Source organism: Colletotrichum orchidophilum (assembly GCF_001831195.1).
Source record: "Colletotrichum orchidophilum strain IMI 309357 chromosome Unknown Scaffold_85.1, whole genome shotgun sequence".
NCBI lineage: Eukaryota > Fungi > Ascomycota > Sordariomycetes > Glomerellales > Glomerellaceae > Colletotrichum > Colletotrichum orchidophilum.
Window position 1 is genome coordinate 35,262 of NW_019173041.1, and position 14,839 is coordinate 50,100.

The 14,839-nt window shown below is 54.8% G+C and overlaps 4 protein-coding genes across 4 annotated transcripts; 3 read left to right on the top strand and 1 right to left on the bottom strand.

Moving 5' to 3' along the window:
• Positions 1 to 2,543: 2,543 nt before the first annotated feature.
• Positions 2,544 to 2,861, top strand: CORC01_09397 (uncharacterized protein; the record flags this gene model as incomplete). Its single annotated transcript, XM_022621026.1, has 1 exon — positions 2,544 to 2,861. The coding sequence occupies one exon, from the start codon at positions 2,544 to 2,546 to the stop codon at positions 2,859 to 2,861; it is 318 nt and encodes a 105-aa protein (XP_022472414.1).
• Positions 2,862 to 5,255: 2,394 nt separating this feature from the next.
• On the top strand, positions 5,256 to 7,867 carry CORC01_09398 (uncharacterized protein; the record flags this gene model as incomplete). Its single annotated transcript, XM_022621027.1, has 3 exons — positions 5,256 to 5,351; positions 5,421 to 5,800; positions 5,860 to 7,867. The coding sequence occupies 3 exons, from the start codon at positions 5,256 to 5,258 to the stop codon at positions 7,865 to 7,867; spliced, it is 2,484 nt and encodes an 827-aa protein (XP_022472415.1).
• Positions 7,868 to 9,218: 1,351 nt separating this feature from the next.
• On the top strand, positions 9,219 to 10,858 carry CORC01_09399 (galactan 1,3-beta-galactosidase; the record flags this gene model as incomplete). The annotated part of the gene is made up of 4 exons (XM_022621028.1): positions 9,219 to 9,311; positions 9,389 to 9,820; positions 9,934 to 10,098; positions 10,196 to 10,858. 4 exons carry the CDS (start codon positions 9,219 to 9,221, stop codon positions 10,856 to 10,858), a joined length of 1,353 nt encoding a protein of 450 aa, XP_022472416.1.
• A 137-nt stretch (positions 10,859 to 10,995) lies between these two features.
• On the bottom strand, positions 10,996 to 13,916 carry CORC01_09400 (glycosyl hydrolase family 31; the record flags this gene model as incomplete). Its single annotated transcript, XM_022621029.1, has 3 exons — positions 10,996 to 12,793; positions 12,848 to 13,583; positions 13,661 to 13,916. The coding sequence occupies 3 exons, from the start codon at positions 13,914 to 13,916 to the stop codon at positions 10,996 to 10,998; spliced, it is 2,790 nt and encodes a 929-aa protein (XP_022472417.1).
• Positions 13,917 to 14,839: the final 923 nt, after the last annotated feature.

Here is a 14,839-nt window from a genome sequence, read left to right on the forward strand (position 1 = left end):
ACCATCCACTCGGATGGGATCTTGGCCAACCCTGTCACTTGCCCATTTTGTGGAGGAGGTGCTCACCACTTGCGGTCACTCTACCGGTGATTAGCAGATTGTCGCATTCGCAGCCTGTGCTGGTAGAAGTGCGAAAGACGGTCGGCTGGTAGCGATTGCGAAGGCGGCTGGGAGACAGAATAACAAGAGGGAACCTGCATTCCACCTAAAGCAACGGCTAAGATAGGTCGCGACAGCGTGTGACGCCACAGTAGTGTAGCTAATTTATAACCGGCCCAGGGTGTTTAAGCGACTTGGGAAAAAGCGCGAATGGGATGCCGCCGTTGCTCCTAGGCCCGATGTCTTGGTTCCCTCCCTTGTGGTGTCAGCGAGTGGGAGGCGGGAGTGAGATCCAACTAGGATAAGATCTTCTCCCTAATGAGGCGCTGAGGGTAGAGGTCCGAGACGAGTGCTTCAAAAGGCGAGAGGAAGGTGGTATCTTTCTTACTTTGGATTTTCCTCCTTGTGAGGGCGCCGAGGGGAGTTGATGAAGGAGTCGGGAGCACCGGCAGGGCAAGTGGTAAGAGGCAAATAATAAAGTGGGAGATGGGAGAGGAGAGAGGTGGCAGGACCTGGTCAAAGAAGTAAGATACCTCTCCAATGTACCTGCCTCGGGACGATGGCTGGGATGGTCGGATGGATATTTGGTCCTTCCCTCCTCTCTCTTTCTCTTTCTCGTTGTCTCTCGGAGGGAGCGAATGACCAAGCTCATGCTCTTACCACAGACACAGGCGCATCTGCCGTAGGTAAATAAGCCCAATTGCTCAGAAAGCGGTACTTCGTACTTGGGCGGAGACGACATTGCCCATTATTCACACATTCGCTACCTTAGTTACGAGCATCCTTTCCAAGTCTTTACACAGTCAGTCAGTCTATGCTTCTAGGCACAAACCAAAGATGACACCTCAAGACGAACGAGCCAAAATAAGACTCCTGCTGACGCGACAACTACCCCGAGGCAGGTCGCGAGGCAGACCTGTACACGGTTTGATAAGCTAACAAGTTACAAAGACACGGCCGTCTCGTAGCCAGTGCCTTACCTCCTGTCTGTAGACGAAACTAACCCCCAAGCCCGCAGGGACGCAAAATGTTTCCCACTCCGCCCAACCGCGGCCTGTGAAACCGAATGTCCGCCCACGACTCTTTCGGGACCTGCAACTTTGGGGGCCTTTGAGGCCATGTTCCTTGCTAGAGGATCCCGGGGACCTGCACTAGAATCATAATCATCATTCTCGAACCTCTCCTTTCGCGACAACGCCAATCGAAGCCGTCGCACCTACCTATCCATGCCGCAGCGCCGCAGCGCCGCAGCAGTCCATGGATACTGTCTCTGTGCTGGGCCTGCCCTGACAGATAATTACCCCGCTCCCTCGAGCTGTTCCCATGAAAGGAACCCATGGGTACTTCTCTGTCCCAAAGCTCCGAGCGGAGGCCGGGGCCGAGAAACACTCAACACTCTCTCTCCTCGTAATTACCCATGGTTTGAGGTTCGGAAGCACCCCACCAGATCCTCGGTCACTCTGGGCCCCGATGATATGACTGTGCTGCCATGGTCTTGGCCTATTTCTGACCTCAGCAGCCCAGTGTTCCCCGCGTCTGAATCTTTGCCAATTCACCATCTCTCAGCGTATTATCGTCCGAAGCCCCTGTCCTTTGAGACAATTCTTTTGAGGATCCCATCACCTATTTGGGTTACCGAACATTGATTTTACTGCATTTCTCACTTGCAGTAAAGAAGTAGCTGTCACGAGGTCTCGCCAGCAGTATCCTAGGCATTCCCGCATCGGTTGGTGATGCGGACAGGGGACCCCTTCGGATGACCACACCCATACGTCAGCAGTGCCACCAGCTTTCAGCTTTCCATGTGCCGTCTGGCCGCGCGCTAGCTCCCACCTCGAGCTATGAGAAAACTCACTGGTCCGAGGTCTTGATTGGCCATGGTGCTTTTTTCTCACCGAATCACAAGCTCGAAGCCTGTCTCCCGCGTGGCTGTGCAAGGCTTGGACGACTCCTCAACTCTTCTCACTCGTCCATCCTCACTTCTGAGCGTTTAAATTTCACTGTTCAGAGCCATCGTTGCCGCTCGGAAGCGCTCGCGTGACAAAACACGGTTCCCTTGCTTGTCGATTTCTCGAACGGTCCTTCATAGTGCCTCTTGGCAGTAGAATGTAAATCCACTCACTTGTCGGGTTTAGTGTACAGAGAAAGGCTTCTCCAACCCGACCAAAAAGTTGGTCAATACCTCCTCGTGTCCATTCATGCCCGAGGAGTTGTAAGGCCCAGTCCATATGACCCGCCCACCGAATACCGCGCTGCGACTCATCCTTGACTGGGCCACCGCGCCACACCAGGGATTTGTATATTCTGCTTGTGCACGCCACCTTGGAATACTTATCCTAGGCGCGGACTTCTTACTTCGGTCATCGTATTCGAGAAGATGGTCCTTTTCATGCGACTTGGCACCGGAAGATGCGGATCCATGGCGACTTCACCAGCTTGAGTAAATGACGGCGCCTTTACCATGTAGTCCCTCCAAGCCCTTTCCCGGTGACAACGCCGACAGCCGGGTGGTTGTGAGCCAGGCACGAGAGGCCAAGGTGGTGCAAGATTTCCCACCATCTCTTGAGGATTCGGGGCCAGCGTGGTGTTCATCGCATTCGGCGCGCTCAACCCAGCAATTGAAAAAAGACTGGGAGAACCCGGAGACGACGGATCGACAAACACCGGCTGCCTCCTTCTCCGGGACCCACTTCTCGGCTCGGGGCAAGCCGCGGCCGGAGTTCCCAGAGCTTTCAACCCCAGCATTGTTTTCACGGACCTAAATCGGTAGCGAAGTGGACAGACAAGCAGATGCATGCTGGTGGGCAATTCAACCTTCACTGTGTCATCGAGCCGCGAAGGCCTTCTCTATGAGTTTGTGACCGATGCCATACCCGTCCTGCTTCATCCTTGAGAACCATTTCTCATGACTGCAACAATTATACACGACTTCACTGGGATGGCAAGTATCGCAAATCACTGTTCCAAGTGTGAGCAGGATACTTCAAACATAAATTATTACTTCGTCCAAGCCTTGCCACCGCAATCGTGATAGTGTCAAGCGCAGCTGATGAGATAAATCCTATTTTCGCCGCGCCTCCGCTACCAGCCTACGACTCCACGCTGCCGGCAATGTGTGACGACGGCCGAAACTTGGCCAAGAGTGCATACCTTTGCATAGCATTATCTTGCACGCCAGCTACTTGCTCCCAGCCTCCAGCAGCTGTGGTCCCTACTACTGCGAGGGACCCTTGATACAAATTATCAGCGCCGCCTATCGAGGCCTATCATGCATTGGGTAGCACAAGACCAAGCCTCTGGGAGGTTTCAATGCAGGCATGGCAGTATCGAAGCGCAGCTTTGATAAACGTAGCAAAGCTTCGAATTTCACGGGTAATTACAGCATATCGAGACATAGTGGGAGCTTTTAAAACGCTGGGAGGATATGGTACAGCGTGGATGTCTTCCACACGGAGGCGGAGATGGGGCCCAACAGCGCAACGCGGAGGCTGGATTCTGGGAGGTGTAACTGACGGAGCAAAACAGCCGATAATTCGGAGGGCGGATGCACTGGAAACTGCTGAGACTCGGTCGTGCAAGCTCAATTGGCCAGCAGCAAAGGAGGTGGAGTGAGAAAAGGGTCGGATGTGTGGGACTAGAGGCCTGCAGCCATGCATGCCTTGCCGACGCGGGCAGAAAGTGTAATTGTTAAATCAACCAAGCAGAAGGTGTTCCGTCCCTCACCTGTTATGCTACCATTCTGCCGCGCTGCCCAGTTTATCGGTTAACAAGCCTGGACATCGAAAAAACAAATCTGGCGGCCTTGCGGCGCCATTCGCCGGTTGATCGTCAGACTACATTAGCCGACCTGTCACGCCTCGCGTGTGGCGGCGGTAGCACCGATTGGTATTGTGCTGCAGTGCCGAAAAGACACAGATAAGTCACTTGGTGCCTTAGGTAGGCACGTAGGGGCATGAATGAGGAGGGATGGGATGTGTGACGGATGACAGGTGGCAGGTGGCAGGTGGCAGGTGGCAGGTGCCGGAGCAGGCCAATTCAGGTCTATAAACACACCCGATGTCAAAGTCAATTCTGTCGAGCCTATCCGTGCTCACAGTCATGTCTGTTGCCTGGCTTGGTGACCTTGAGAGCGCACAATGCACAAGTCCAGATTGACCTTGCGGACTGAGGGAGTGTGTGGGTGAGATGTGAGGAAACGGGCTGGCGTGGCCTTGGACCCCCGAGGCATGCCCAACGGAGCTGCCTTGCAGCACAAGGTTGTACAGGTGGCACCAGTAAATGACATCGATTCAGGCAGGGTGCATATGAAAGACCAGTTATCAGGTCTTTTTGGACGCCTAGCAGCACGGCAAAGGCGTGAAGAGGAGGGGCGGTCGAGGCGGCGGCGGCGCCGGCGCCGGCGGAATGAGGGGCACACACACACCACACTCACACTCACACTCATACTCACAGAGATACACGCGAGGTGAGGTAGTTTTTCTATTCAGCCCAGTCAATATGAGTGAGCTGTAGGTTGCCCAAGGAATGGAGGACGAGTGACGGGGATGTTGATGTCGTCTGCTCGAGGTGACAAGAGTGACCATCGTCGATTTCCCCTTAGTTTGGAGTTTGGCGGGATGGCCAGATGGAATTGAGCCGAGATTGGGCAAGACCGAGCAGGATTTAGCAAGGGGAGAACGAAGCAATTGTAAGCGTCTCGGGGAGAAAGAAGCGCCTCATGACACGAGTGGTTGAGTGAGGTGCATTGTATCGAGGGATCTTAGGTAGGTGTGTATTCGTGCTGCGTACATAAGGATATCTACCTAGCTGGCGGCGCAAGGTCAATGAAGCTCCACTCTCACTCCTGCCCGCCTCGCTGCACGGACCAGAAGAGAGCACCTGGTGAGCTTTGATTGGCCCGTTGCAGAAAAGGCAGGATCGGCCCAGAGCCTTTCCACCTCTTTCCTGCCTTTCTCCTGCAACGAGGCTGTACGTAGACGTCCTCGGTACCTCTTCTGACCCCCCAATTATCACTGCCCACGACAATTCAGCCATCCCCCAATTCCTCCAGTGCCTAATTCCTGAACCTTCACACCTCATTGAGCGCCTCCATGATCATAACGCATCTCAATCCCAACCCGCGATTGTACAAATTGTCTCCCCATTGACATCTGTAGATGGAACAACCCCAGCCATCCAAGAAGCGGCGGCTTATGCCAAAGGAATCGCCGTCAAACCACACCACACAGCCGGTTCCCTTTCCCCATGAATCGGTGAGGATTCTATTCTGCGCTCCCGTGGCTTTCTTGAGCTGCTGGAATTAACCTTCTTGAACCGTCCAGCCTCAGCAGCACCCATCCCAGGAGGCCCCTCCAGTCGAACGCCATGACTTCGAATCCTTTGCGAGGCATCTTCAAGATGCTGCCATGCTGATCCAGCGCCAAACCGAACGAGCACCTTACGATAGCGTTTCTGTGCTTCTCCTGCAGTGGGAGGAGGATACCTCCGCCGAGGCCGACCTGACGGCCTTGGAAAAAATACTACGAGACCGCTACAACTACCAGACGAATCGATGGGCCATCCCGACCGTACCCAACCCCAGCATCAAGCTAGGGGTCCAGATGGCCTCCTTCCTCGAACATGCACGACCAAATCACCTGCTGATAATCTACTACGCCGGCTATGCATATGTTGGATTGGACAACCAGCTCTACTGGGCTTGGTGAGTCGAGATTCTACCGCGAAACACGCAACCGCATCCTTCTGACCGCCCTTCCATAGCAATACCCGAGAAGATGCCGCAAAGCTCAAGTGGGATGGTGTACGCTGCCTCTTTGAAGATGCACAGTCCGATATTCTGCTGTTGCTTGACGCCTGCTCTGTTCGTGATATACCCGTGTCTGGAAGCCATGGCATCAAGCAAGCCATTGCGGCGGGCGGCCCTGAACAGAATCCCAGAGAGTCTGCGGGCAAATCCTTCACATATCATTTGATCGAAGCTCTGCATAAACTGAGCATTGCAGGCAGACCATTTAGTGTATCGAGGCTACACGAGGAGATTGTCCAGCTGAGGCAGCAGGAAAGCGCACAAGCAGCTAAACTCACAAATGGTGCCGGCAAAACTCCGCCACCGTCGCCACATCTTCCCATCTGCTTCACCCTCACCCCCGGAAAAGGTCAGAGTCTGAGCTTAGCTCCCTTACCTGCTCGAGCGGCTCAACAGCAATCACCGCGCAATGGCGCTGATGGGGAATCACAGTCAAGGGCTGTGCGTGAAGACCAGCTCATTGACCCTGAATCCGTCGCTGATCTACGTTTCGATGAGGCACGAGTACTTGTGTGTACGACATTCGTTGGGGACGCCAGTCCAGACATGTCCTTCTTCAACGGCTGGCTTCACAACACACCGCCTCTGGCTGCCAAGATTGAGGTGGAGGGAATGTTTCTCGGCCCGCCCACCATGCTTCTGATATCAATGCCCCATTCTATATGGAATGTTGTACAGCATGATAAGGTCTGCTGCTTCCTGGGGTACATCACATCGCATAACATGATTCACCTATACCAGAAGCTCAAAGGCTCTCCCGGCATCCCTAAAGCCACAGCAAAGGAGGTCGAGGACGGACGCATTTTGCTGGAAGCGCGAGAGCTGGCAGCAAGCACACCAGCCATGCATCAACGCGCACTAGACAGTAAAGACGCATCTTTTCATGAGACGACGAACCGCATGGATTCCACGCCTGTCGCCGCAGTCGTTGATGGTAAAGATGATGTTGAGGATTCGGCCGAGATGCAGGAAGCGGCAGAGCAGTTGAAAGCTCTGAGTCATGTTCGCCACTTGAGCGACGAGGCACCACCGACAGTAGAGCGGCAACGTACGACTTTGCCAGACGGAGCAATGCCTACCAACCACGAGGACACAGGGTCTTCTCACGATGCGAATGAGTCGGGTGCTGATGACACGATGCACTCGATTGACATGAGCACGCCCAATGCGAAGGCCAAGCATCGGCGATCTTTGCAGAAAGCGACGCCGAAGCAAGAGACGAGATGCACATTATGTACTCATGCTCCTTTCAAGGATTCATCATCACTTCGCAAACACATTGCGGCCGCCCATACAAGACCGTTCCCCTGTGCTTTCTCGTTCGCAGGTTGCACTAGTACGTTTGGCTCGAAGAACGAGTGGAAACGTCATATTGCATCCCAACATCTCTGTTTGCAATACTACCGGTGCTCGTCTTGTCCGCAGAGCACAGTTGAGGGTAAGGGTAACGAGTTCAACCGGAAAGATCTCTTTACCCAGCATCTTCGCCGCATGCATGCGCCTTTCGCGATCAAGAAGGCCATTGCCAAAGGTGACAGTAAATTGCAAGTGGAGTGGGAGGGCCACGTCAAGGAGATGCAGACCACTTGTCTCGTTACACGCCGGTCGCCGCCTCAAAAGTCAGCGTGTCCGAAGTCAGATTGCCAAAGCATCTTCGAAGGGCCCGGTTCTTGGGATGAATGGACAGAACACGTTGGCAGGCATATGGAGAAGGGTGAAGGCCAGCGACTCGGTGTGGATCGGCTCCTGGCAAAGTGGGCTTTTGAAGAAGGAATCATCGAGCGAAAAGAAGACGGTGAGTATCGTCTTTGTGCTGGAAACGGCCCCGGCAACGGTGGTGGCCCCATCGGCGGAGACTCAAAGGATTCGATATCGGTGGCATATCCTGAACCGAAATTGGATGTCGACGAAACAATCGAGACTAAGGATACTGCCGAGGACAAGATGGAAGTGGATGGTTAGCGTGGAAGCGGAAACTGGTGCGGGCGTTGCGAACCATTTTCTTCGACCTTCTATACTACGGCGTCATCAATGATTGGAAGGAGTTTATCGGGTACGACTGACATGAGACACATGACCGGCTTTCATTCTCTTCGACCATATTTCGCTTCTTACTAGCTCAGAGCTCGCCTGCTTGGCAATGACGGAGCAGCCAGTCTCATTTGGTTCGTAAAGTGCTAGCACCAGCTGTGGGGAAACAATAGGGAATCAATAGAACAAAAGGCCAGACAATAGCCAGAGCAAAAGGGATCATCTTGAAGATTCTTACACCGTACCTGAGCATAGCTGTGTTGCTGGCCCAATGATGAGAGAAGCGATCGGAGACGGGGGTCAGTAAAGCTTCGCACTCATCTTGATCCAAGGTCTCCGTTTTCCCTGCAACCTGCTGGTCGTCTGATCCTTTCTAATCGGCCTAGCTTTGCAGCAGGAGCTGGCTGAGATTCGAGAAAGTGGCCAAGGTAAAGGGGAACTCGGGATGGATCAGTTCTAGCCCATGGTGATCCGTCCGCGTGGTTGTGTTGCATGTCATCATACCAAGCTTTGAGAGCCCCAGGTCGGGCCCGGTAGTCAAACCCCCGGTGATTCACTTAAACTCGATTTCTGTAGATCAGCCGATGCCCGATGCGGGCGGCGCCGCCGGTTTGACGTTGCAGCAGAATGCGGGGAACTAGCTGCCCCTAGTTTTTATCGCCTTACTTACGGAGGTACCGACAACCCCTATGTAATATCCCCCCTGGCACATCAGGGCACGGGGCTCCTGGTGGTGTGTTTCCAAAGGAGATGCCTATGGTGGAGCACATGGTGATAATGCCATGAACACCTCCCCCCTCGGTCCGAGCTGGGGTTGGATTTGAAGCGCTGGCTGACGATTGAAGGAATTGCTAATTTCCCGGCCGAGTTAGCCGTTTCCAGTTCGTCGCTTATCGTACCGGCATGGAGAACGGGGAACGCGACACAAGGAGGAACTAGGCCGTAGTAGGCTGGACGAAAGCTGAAATGACAGGTCTTTGAGATGCGCTCGAATAAACAATATCGAAATGACATGGGGACCTCGGAGCCGGCGGGGGGTTGGGGGGTTGCACTCTGGATGATTGGAACTCGGACAGTGGGCCGGTGATTGATGTGATAGTCTGTCCCAGAGCGAGCAAAGGACAACGCAGGGGAATATCAAAATGTATATAAGTCCGGGAGGGTCACGGTTTTCGAATTTGGGCTATGCTCTCCCAGCTACTTGCGTCGGTTGTGAATCTTCAACCATAGCTAGCAGTGGCAAACATCTACATCTGATTTGACGAGCACCGAGTCTTTCACGATGCGCCTGTTCAACGGTCTCGCCTCTCTGCTCGCGGGCGCGGGCTTCGCTCAGGCCACGCTCCAAATCATCCCCGGCGGAACTTGGTCAGCGGTAAGAAAACCAACTTTCCGTCTCAAATCCTACGCAGAAACTTGAGCTGGCTTTCTGACCTCCGGGGTTCCGTATAGAATAACACGGGCCGTCACATCCAAGCCCACGGCGCGGGCGTGACAAAAGTCGGCTCGACCTACTACCTCATCGGCGAGGACAAAACCGAGGGTTCGGCCTTCCAGAACGTCAACTGCTACTCATCGACCAACCTCGTCGAGTGGACGTACGTCGGCGCGCTGCTCTCCCGCACGGCAGCGGCGGGCGACCTGGGACCCAGCCGGGTCGTGGAGCGGCCGAAGGTGATTTACAACAGCGCCACGAAAAAGTATGTCATGTACATGCACATTGACAGCAGCAATTACGGCGAGGCGAAAGTGGGCGTCGCGACGAGCGATACCGTGTGCGGCAAGTACACGTATATTAGTAGTTGGCGGCCTTTGGGGTTCGAGAGCCGGGACATGGGCTTATTTCAGGATGATGATGGGTCTGCGTACCTCTTGACTGAGGATGTGAGTTTTCTTTTACCCTCTGTTTTCTTCTCCACATCATGGGTGGTGGTGTGCGTGATAGTCGGGCAAGGAGGGTGGGTATTGGATAGATGCTGACAGACGTAAACCAACAGCGACCCAATGGTCTTCGTATTGATGCCCTGAGTTCGGATTACCTCAACGTTACGCGCAACGTCTATCTCTGGTCCGAACACATCGAGGCTCCCGCCATCTTGAAGAAGAACGGATACTACTTCATGTTCGGGAGCAAGCTCACTGGCTGGGACCCGAACGACAACGTACGTCTTTCTCTCTCTCTCTCTCTCTCTCCTCTCTGTGCCCTCCTCCCATCTCCCATCTCTCTACACTTCACCAAATCTAACATATCCCCAAAAGGTCTATTCTTACGCAACCTCCCTCGCCGGACCATGGTCCGCCTGGCAAACCTTTGCCACCGTTGGCTCAAAGACGTACGACAGCCAAACCAACTTCATCCTGCCCCTCGGCGACACGGCAATCTACATGGGCGACCGCTGGGTCAGCACGAACCTCATGCGGAGCACCTACGTCTGGCTTCCCCTCGCCATCTCAGGCACCACAATCACCATGGCAGACCACGTCAATTGGGTCCCCAATGTCGCCGCGGGCACCTGGGCTGCGGGACCCAGCGAGACATCGTACGAGGGGGAGAACGCGACGCTCGCGAACGGCGCAAAGAGCATCCCCTGCACGGGGTGCAGCGGGTCCGCGGCCGCCGGGTACATCGGCGGCTCGGCCGGCGGGAGCGTGACGTTCTCCGGTGTCAGCGTGCAGGCTTCCGGGAAGACGACTGTGCGGGTGAAGCAAGTGAATGGCGATACGAGCCAACGGTGGGGCACGGTGACGTGCAACGGCGTCTCGCAGATCGTTGGCTTCTTGCCGACTGCTGATGGGAACACCCCGGGCAGCAGCTCTGTGTTCTGTAGCCTCACTGCTGGATCTGGGAATACCATCAAGATTGCGAGCTCGGATTCATCGTGGGTTGCTGACATTGACCGCATCTTTGTGCCAGTCAACTAGCAAGAGCATCACACAGGTCAGAGAGGGGTTGACGAACTCGCGAGGAAAGTGTAGGCAGTCAAGTTAATGAAATTCACGCTCTAAATATACACATTCAGAAAAGTGAAGGAACTACAGCTTGCACAGCGTGATCCACCCTAGACGAGCTCAATGACGAAAGGCCCAGTCAAGGGATACTCAACATCAACCGTCTTAACCGTCTCCTGTCTCTTCCCAGTCTGACCTCCGCTGAGAAGCGTAACCTTGGATACCTGGAGCGGCGTCGAGTACCCAAACTCACCATCCACGGAAACTTTGCCGTCCTTGTAATCAAAGGTGACGATCGTGACGCCTGCCTGTTCCAGGCTAACACCATCATCGAGATAAAGCTGACCCTTGGCAGTGCCATCCCTGCCAGCCGCGATCAAGAGCTCAAAGTTCTCTTCGCGCAGCTGCTTGGTCGTCATGGTGCTGTTAGCGCGCAGAGGCAGAACGGAACCGCCGCGTATGAAGAGCGGGATGGTGGTGTAATCCTGATTTGTCAAGGAAATGGTGGCACCGGTACCCTGGATAACTTCATGGGTGTACCAGTCGTAGAACACATCGTCGGGGAAATAGACACCGACTGAAGTTGAATCTTCTTCCGTAACGGGCGCGACGAGAACTGCGTCACCGTAGAAGTACTGAAGGTCCAAACCGAACGTCTTCTCGTCGTTTGGATAGAGGTAGAAGAGCGGGTTGATGAGCGGAGTGCCGTTCTTTGTCTGCTGATATAGCGCCGTGTAGATGTAATCGAGCAGGCGGTAGCGGATGGCGATGGCCTTGCGGGCACTGTCAGCTACCGTGTCCCAGCGGTAAAACTCCTGCGAGATACTGTCAATGGAGTTGTGATTGCGATAAAATGACGAGAAGGCGGCGAGGGCGGCCCAGCGCGCACAGAGCTGCTCGTTGGTGTCATCGCCGAAACCACAAGCATCGGAGCCGACCATGGGCACCTGGTAGATGGCAGCGAACTGCAGAAGCTGGGAGATGGAGACGCGGTACTGTTGCCAGTTGGAGAGGTTGTCGCCGAGCCAGTGGCCGACGTGCTTTCCGACGCCAGCGAATGTGGAGCGCGTGATAATGAGGGGGCGTAGGCCCGGGCGGCGGGCTTCCATGGCGACTCTGGAGGCCGAGGACATCATGGAGCCGTAAAGATTATGGGTATCGTACATGGCGAGGCCATTTTGGTGAATCACGTCCGTATTAACCGTCTTATTGGAGATACCACCACGGGCTGCGTTTGACTCTGTGTCCCAAGCGGCCTTGTTGTGGATGGCGTACTTGGGGAAGAGAAGATCACGGTCGGGCAAACCCTTCTGATCACCTGATGATTGTCTCTCCGAGAGGATCAAGTTATCGAACGTCTGCCCGGCGGGCAGTATCCTAGGCGATATCTGCTCCCGGACGAGAATGTCAGATCGCTTGGTCTGGTTATTACCGCAGTTTGTTCCAGGAGGTTGGAAATCGCAAGGCCAGCCGGGAAGAGGTCTGGGATTCTCGCGGACGGCTGGCGGCTCAGGGGGAAACCCAACAGCGGAACCATACGGGTCATCGCAGGGGAAATAGCAGGGGAAGTTGGACGGCTCGTTCATGTCGATCCAGAGGGCGTCGATGTCGACTCCCTTGTCGGCCGAGAAGAATTCAGCGAACTCATTGTTCCAGTATGAAGTGATATTCTCTGCGAAGAAATCAGGGAATACAGTCACACCGGGCCAGACGACACCGATCCAGACAGAACCGTTGCTACGCAGGAGCCAAATGTTGTCGTCGATGCCGCGCTGCAGGGTGGGTGATTCGACGTAGGCCACTGCAGGGTCTACCATGACGATGTAGTGCTGATCATTCTTATGAAGCTTATCGACGAGCTGGCGGACCTTTGCGAGGGGGTACCGCTCAGGATCGAGCGAGAAGACTCTGCGGGTTGTTAATTTGTGTCCAGGAGCATGCGGCAGGGCCAACGAGGCTTACCTTCGCCTGTCCATGTAATCAATGTCAGTCCACATGGTCTCGAGGGGAATCTCGGCGATGCTGTAGTTGTAGACGACCTCAGCAACGTCAAAGACGTCGCGGTATCCGTAACGACATTGATGGAAACCTAGACCCCAGTATGGCATCATCGCTGGCAAGCCGGTGATCTGAGCATATTGCCGAGCCACCTCAATGGGAGAAGGACCGGAAACGAAATAGAGGTCTAGGACTCCGCCGAGAGCGTTGTACTGAAGGTACTGCCCAGACTCCTCCGTCTTGTTGATAAAAACATCCATTCCGTTGGAGTTCAAGAAGAAGACTCCATGCGTGCCATTTTTGCGATGCTCGTAATAGACGGGGTGATTGCCGTACAAATTGGCACCCAAAGGAATACCGTACGAGTCCTGAGACCACAACGTGCGGATGTAGTCAGTCGTCTTCAGACGGAAGGGGTCCGAATGCTCGCCCAGACCATAAAGGTTGGGGTTCTCGGGCAACTTGGTCCGGAGGCGCAGGTACTGGCTTTCGAAGACGAGGCTGGCTCCAGAGGTGTCGAAGAGAACCTCGCCCGTGTCGGAACGGCTTACGCTGAATGAGAAGGGATTCTCGGTGTAGTTGAATTGCAGCTTGGATTCCGCAATGGTCAAGCTGGTGGCCTCGGGGCGGGGGAACACAGACTCGGGGATCTGGTAGACCTGGTTCGCGGCATCCTGGATCTTGACGTGGAGACGGGTATCTGCGGTGTAATCTGAGCAACTCTTCGCCATCCACGGCAGTGGAATTGAATTGATCGGAAACTTTTGGAGAACTCACCAGTCTGATACTCGACAGTCAGAGTCAAGTCCATCAGATCGGTTCCGTACGCGTTGCAGGCAACCCCAGCCAGGGACAAGTCCGCTGTCAGTCCGGTCGAGGTCAATTGGACTTTGGAAGCCTTGTAGCCCGGGCATGCTGAGAGCGCATCGTCGCTGGAGTAGTCTCTGCGGATCACAGCAGCTGAAGCTACGGCCGTGAGCAGTCCGAGGACAGAAAGCTTTCTCGCCATGGTGACAAGCTTCCAGTCTGACATATGTTTGGCAAAGTATGAGCAAACACGGGGAGAGAACCTTCGACGACAGCCCACGCCATGGCTCGCTCGGTGGCGGACTTTATACTTGGTGTCGCTTGCAGGTCTGAGGATGCGCAGTCGCATTGGCTGGGAAGTTGGGATATGCAACCCCCCTGGCAGGCGGCAACGACGTCTCCTGCTCTCCAACCGTTCATCCCGAGAGCCCCCAGGTCCCCATTACCTAATTGGGCTTTCACGCATGTTTTCTGAGTTAACCTTTGCAGGTGGCCTATGATAGGTGCAGGGTCACAGCATGAACGTCACCCCGTCTCTCATCTGTGGTGCCTGGAACTCCCTGGGGGAGCCTGGTCGATGCCGTATTCTCCTGGCGCGCAGCTCGCCAAGGTTCGGGGCCGGGCCTTCGGCGCTAGAAGTCTATTTGATTGAGTGGTGCGAGCAAATAATGGAGCGAGGTAAGGCCGCGTCTGCCAGTCCGAAGAGCAGGAGAAAGAAGAACAATGCAGGAAATGTCCGGTCTGGTAGGTCACGCCGTTCATTCTTCGCCCTCGACTTCCCCGCAGTCCACCGGCTTTTCAGTTGGAGGCTACGGGATTTTTGGGTGGATTGTGATGATGTGCATCTGCACCGACTACAGCGGGAGACAAGGCCGAGGTGGAGAAAACGCCTCATGCTAAGACAGCGCTGCGCCGCTGGTGCAAGCTTGCTGTTTGCCCGGTCCCAGGGTAGCTGTGCACATGCATGAGCTGTCATTGGTGGTGTCGAGGGAAGAAGGTGGGTTGAAACGAGACTAGCTTTTGAAAGCGAGAGAACTGATCCAATCTTTTCTTCTCATGTGTTTACTTCCAGCTGGCAGTGGCCTCTGGCTTCTGGCATGGGATGGGACAGAACGCGGTGGAGTGCCACAGTGCCCAACGGCCCGAATG